Source organism: Cynoglossus semilaevis, chromosome Z (genome assembly GCF_000523025.1).
Source record: "Cynoglossus semilaevis isolate Cse_v1.0 chromosome Z, Cse_v1.0, whole genome shotgun sequence".
Classification (NCBI taxonomy): domain Eukaryota; kingdom Metazoa; phylum Chordata; class Actinopteri; order Pleuronectiformes; family Cynoglossidae; genus Cynoglossus; species Cynoglossus semilaevis.
The window spans coordinates 7,515,083-7,520,746 of NC_024328.1; the positions used below are offsets into that span (position 1 = coordinate 7,515,083).

The following is a 5,664-nucleotide window of genomic DNA, read 5'->3' on the forward strand; positions in this document are numbered from 1 at the left end:
TGTTGGGTGTGTAACATAGACGCACTCATCGGATTTGCACATGCTAAATCAACACCGTGATAAAAAAAAAATCTATGCGACCAGAGAGCGGTAAAATGGACAGTTACGTGTCCGCAAATCATGTTTCGCTTTGTACTGATGTCAAACAGAACTTTAGAAAGAATACGTTCTACCGACGGTCACCCTGTTTTATAATGGTACAGTCCATCAGTGGCTCGTCCCTAAATTGCTGCGCTGCCCTATAAAAAGTAAAAACCCGAGCAGGGTTTGACAAGAGAGTGAGTTGTTGATTCAAAAAAAGGAAAAGTTAAAAAAAAAAAATTAGTAAATAAAAACAGCCCAGGTGAAGAAAAGAAAAATGGAGCAAACCGAGGTGATGAAGCCTGAAACCCTGGATGATCTGATCCAAGTCCTGCACCAGATCTTCGAGAGTGACTGCATTAATGTTGAGGAGGTCCAAAATATCATGGAATCCTATGAGAGCAATCCTCAGGATTGGATGAAATACTCCAAGTTCGACAAGTACAGGTTGGTGCCACTGATCTGAATCGTTTTAACAGTAAACCAATCACTCATCATTCTTTATTCTGTAGGTGCACTTTACATTTTCGCATTTATATTTCTTTAGCTTTAGTTTGAATGAAATATTTGTCTAATCTGCTCATTCCATCTTATTGCTCTTGCTTGAAGAGTTTATTGTATAAAGTAAAAACCTTTATATTTTTGTTGCTTTTTGTTTTGTTTCTTATAGGCCCTTAATTGTGTGAGGTAAAACAAAAAATATATAAAATATAAAAATTAAACATATATGTTTGATATATTTTAATTATATTATATATATATTATACAAATATTATACATTTATGTATAAATATGTGTATATATATTATATATTTTTTAAATGTATTGAAAAAGGGAGCTAAATATAAATAACTACAGATTCAAGTGTAATAATCAACACACTGACATATCGCTGACAGGGACAAGAAAATCCTTCAAAATAGTTGACCGTTTTGCTGTGCTTTGTTAGATATAAAAAAGAACAGATTTTGTTATCACAATGATTTCTATTTAAATAATTTAAATACAATTATTAAATAAACATTTGGGTATACACTGTAGAGTTAATGCAGAACAAAAGCACCAGTAATAAAACTAGACTTGCTCTTTTCCAAAGTTTTCAAACCAAGGCTACATGCCAGTGTTTTGGTGAGTGAGTGTAGGGAGGGTGACGAGGCTCCACCAATCAACGCAGGGGGACAGACACACACCCGCTAGATTATGCATAGATGGATGCTTGTTGTGTGTGCTGTGCTGCCTGGGAGCTGCAGCTGCCTTGCAAATATTTGGGAACTGACGTAATAAATGGCTTAAACAAAGAAACTATCAGCGTTTGAATTGTTTGAAGACCAAGTGGATGAGCATGAATAAAAATGATAATGTGTCAAAGTAATCCTTTTTAATAAATGTTTTCTAGTTGTGCATGGATGCTTTGTGAAGTACAAAAAGTAAAATAGGTCACATTTGTCTGTTTTGGTTGCCTCCTTTAATCTTATCCAGTGTATCAGTACTAGTTACATGTGAACTACACTGTACTGTACATCACCCTGTTCTTTTTTTTCTTTGCAGATACACAAGGAACTTGGTAGATGCTGGAAATGGCAAGTTTAATCTCATGATTCTCTGCTGGGGTGAGGGCCACGGCAGGTGAGACATTCCCAGTCACTAAAATGACCAGCGTGAATTAGAATTCTGCAGCACTGATATGACAAAAATTGAAACCGATAAATCTGAGTCCAATTCATCAACTGTAGAAATTGTCTTGCTTGTATTCATGGAATAATACTTTATTTCTTTGGTCAAAGTTCAGTTTATAACCTTTCACTTTTATAGACTCTCTACCAACAGTGATTCGGCCTGCGGTGATTATTTGAAAGGGTTGTAAAGATACCAGAATATGATGTTACCATAAAGGATTGTGAAAATGTTTATCGTCCAGTAATGACTGTTATGCCCTACTTTGTGCACAGTATGGTTGTTTTATTACTACAGTTACTGCGACGGCATAATGCCTTTCCTGATGAGAAAGATATAATGAGCTTGTTAGTTAGCAAGGTGTTGTTTGGCAAATGTTCTAAGCCTTACTAATCTGCCAAAGCAAAAATGGCTAATTTATGTGCATATTTGTTTACCTTTGTTGATAAATCAGAAGCAAATTTACCCCCCCAAAAAAAGCGAGATGAGTGACTTTTTAACTTCAGCCTTTGAGTGTCGCTTTAACCTTTGATCATCAAAATTCCTGAGTCTGGACTCACTTTGACGCTGCTTCCACTGTGTTTCCACTCTGCAGCAGTATCCATGACCACACAAACTCCCACTGTTTCATGAAGCTGCTGCAGGGTCAGCTGAAGGAGACGCTGTTCGAGTGGCCAGATGGCAAATGTCGTGGTGATATGGTCCAGAGGTCACAGCGTGTGCTGCAGGAAAACAAGGTTGCGTACATAAATGGTGAGCGCACAACAGTTTATATATATAAATATATATATATATTGGAGGAATACAGTGTTGCAATATCTCTGTTTTTGTCCAAGGACTTTGATATGATATGACAGGGTTAGACTCACAGTGTGTTATTGGGGCGAGATATTGAGTCCAGTACAACAGAACAGACATCTACTACGTGTTTGTTGGGCTGATAGGATTTATCTTGGGACTTAGTGAATGCATGTGTTTTTAAAATGCTCTCAGAGGAGTTGTAATACTGTAGGTATTTCCCCTGAACCCAACAGAGCCATGGTGTGATATTTGAGCTGCGCATAGTGTGGAACTGCACCTGTGATCTATTCACAGCATTCCAGTCTGAATGTATATTTGTTCTTATGTGTGTGCCCTGTGTGTTGGTGTAGATTCCCTGGGCCTGCATCGTGTGGAGAACGTCAGCCACACTGAGTGCGCTGTCAGTTTGCACCTGTACAGCCCGCCCTTCCAGTCCTGCCAGACCTTTGACCAGCGGACAGGGCATAGAAACACGGTTAAGATGACATTCTGGAGCAAATTTGGAGAGAGGACTCCTTTTGTAAGTGGCTACTTTAAAATGTATTATTTGTCCTGCCAAATATACTTTAGAATCATTTTTAACTCGGAGGATCCTCTTAGATAAAGTGATCAATTGGTGTGATGTTGAATTCTCAAAAGCATAATGCTAAATTTACATAAATGAAGACAATCTACTGTGTTTTTTTTAAGATGATCTATAGATGTTCTAAAATACATTTGATTAACTAACTACACTGATGTACAAAAATACACACTACCTGCAAGACAAAAAAGCAACAGCAAGGCAGTATCACGAAAAAGGACTCATAAAACGCCCCACGTCCCACCCCATGAAATTTCCTGTCTAATGAGCAGGAAGTGGGGTTTATTATAGTGTTTTGCACTCACATTAAGCACAGCTAATTTAGAATTACAGTAAAAGGTCCTGCAATGAAGGTGGGTTTAGAAAAAGGTTTCCATTGGCTCCTGTTCAAACAGCAAGACCAAGGAATGTCACTAATGTCAGGGTATGCAATTTAAAACAGTAACAGGAATTCTGAAACAAAAAGACAGTGTTTAAAATGCACATGCCAGGCTAGTGTGAAGTATTTAAGAATTTGAAAATCTTGTTTCACTTCTGTAATGTGTTATGTTTAAATGTATATTTTCTGTGTCTGTTCAGATTTATAGCAACACCAAAAGATGCTATCTGCTAACCAATGCTAGTTCTGCTATTTATATAATAATTATATATAATATAATATTAAATTTGTTAAAGTTGTTCGATCAGATATTTTATCTCATTATAAACCAGCCTAGTAACATGTAGTAAAGCAAAAGCTAATGCTACTGAAGCTAACTAGGCGTGAAGGTAATTCCTCCTATGTCAATTTAAAGCTTTAATAATGCAGTAAACTATGTTTCGAAATCAAGTAGGAATAATATATAAATTATGGGCAAGTTGAGTATATTTGTTAAAAAAGAAACACCACACATTAGTGTGAATGTAACACACTGTATCAATAGCTAATGCTACTGAAACTAACACAATCTGCTGGCACTTTCTCCTGTGTGTCAATTTAAAGCCTTATTGAAGCAATAAAATAAAACCTACAACCATTATTCCTAGATACCAAGTAGAAATAATGGTTAAATTGGGAACAAGTTGATTATATTTGTTAAAAAACAACAACACTAGTGTGGATGTAGTCATGATGATAAACTGAAGGTACAATTAAATACTTTAAATATATTAAATAGCGATTACTATATCATCATTAGCTTTAATGAAGATGGAGGAAAAAAAATAAAATAAAATGAATAGCTATTTTAATTTGTCCTCCAATGGATCTCTGCCAGCATTAGGGCCTAATCAAAAGTCTGTAAGTTGGATAAGCACCTTGACCACACTGTCAGTTTACTGTGTTAGATTGCAACACAAACACTGGTGATAAGATAATTGAAGACAAATGTTTACAAGAGTGTGTACATATTGACCTTAACTCAACAGACATCCTTTAGCTCCGAGTAGTTGTGACAAATCAGGGTAAAACATATATTATTTAAGGATTATCTTAACTTATTAACCAGACTGCAGTTAATGTTCATTGTTTACATTTCTCAGGAGAACTCAGTCTCTCAAGAGAACAACTGAAGCTGGCATCGAACGTTGACAACAACCACGTTCACATGTCAATATGAAAACGACTTAAGAAGTAAAATGTGGATCTATAACAACTGAGCAAAGCATCTCACAAACAGGATGAGGCCGGTTCAGAAGAAGACACAATAATAAGAATGACATTATCACTGCCTCAGAGTAAGCTTGGTAAACACCCATGAGCACAGGATGACTGCATGAACAGGTTTGGAAATGGATTAAATGTCGTTTGTTTGCTAGACCTAAGGAGAGCTTTTTTCCAATAGCAACATTCCTGGTTTTCCATGACCTGTGTGCCCACATTTCTGTCAAGTTATGGCCCACAATTGGAAATAGAGCTCAAGCATTGCAAATATGGGGAAGATATTGTTGTGTACAAGAAAAGCAATATTATTTTCATTGGGGCATTTGCATGACTGTTTAAAGTCAATAGAAACTAGTCTTAACACCTTTAAAAAAAAGTAATGAAAAGTAAGAATGTGTTGTACAGTCTTTGCCTTAAGATGAAGAATTGTAAAGCTTTAGATTCCTGTTTTTTGTGTGATGTAATTTATTTACAGAGCACTCTGCAAATGTGAAAGGAGTGTTTAAATCAACAAGTTGCCAAGTTTCTTTCTAAAGTATTCATGTTCGCCTTTCGACCAATGGACATTGGGGGTGTGTTGTAATATTGGCAGTAAATAAATCTTTATTTGTACAAAATCTTCCCTGGAATCTTGGTGTGAATCATTGATGTTTTCTCAATTTTGGTAGTTCATCAGACATGCATCATTTCTGAAATACAAAAATGGTAAATCTGGCCCCCACAGTAGACCATTAAACATGATTACCCTTTTAAAAAACACTTTGACCTATCTTTTTTGTATGTCTTTCAATACAAGGGTAAATCAGAAAAGGTGTAATGCAGATGTTAATTTAAGAAAAAGAAAAAATGTGTTATAAACATGTTAAGACATTTGTCATGTCTT

General features: G+C 35.9%; 1 protein-coding gene across 1 annotated transcript; it reads left to right on the forward strand.

The window, feature by feature from the left end:
- The first annotated feature begins 261 nt into the window (after nucleotides 1-261).
- Nucleotides 262-5,402, forward strand: cdo1 (cysteine dioxygenase, type I). Its single transcript, XM_008335973.3, has 5 exons — nucleotides 262-528; nucleotides 1,630-1,707; nucleotides 2,351-2,508; nucleotides 2,907-3,076; nucleotides 4,661-5,402. Exons 1-5 carry the CDS (start codon nucleotides 359-361, stop codon nucleotides 4,688-4,690), a joined length of 606 nt encoding a protein of 201 aa, XP_008334195.1. The 5' UTR covers nucleotides 262-358; the 3' UTR covers nucleotides 4,691-5,402.
- Nucleotides 5,403-5,664: the final 262 nt, after the last annotated feature.

What these genes read in the sequence shown, in the direction of transcription:
- cdo1 (XM_008335973.3), top strand. Translation starts at nt 359, where the DNA reads ATGGAGCAAACCGAGGTGATGAAGCCTGAAACCCTGGATGATCTGATC. An exon ending in CAAGGTTGCGTACATAAATG is followed by an intron (nt 2,509 to 2,906) that starts GTGAGCGCACAA and finishes GTGTTGGTGTAG; the next exon opens with ATTCCCTGGGCCTGCATCGT. An exon ending in TTGGAGAGAGGACTCCTTTT is followed by an intron (nt 3,077 to 4,660) that starts GTAAGTGGCTAC and finishes TACATTTCTCAG; the next exon opens with GAGAACTCAGTCTCTCAAGA.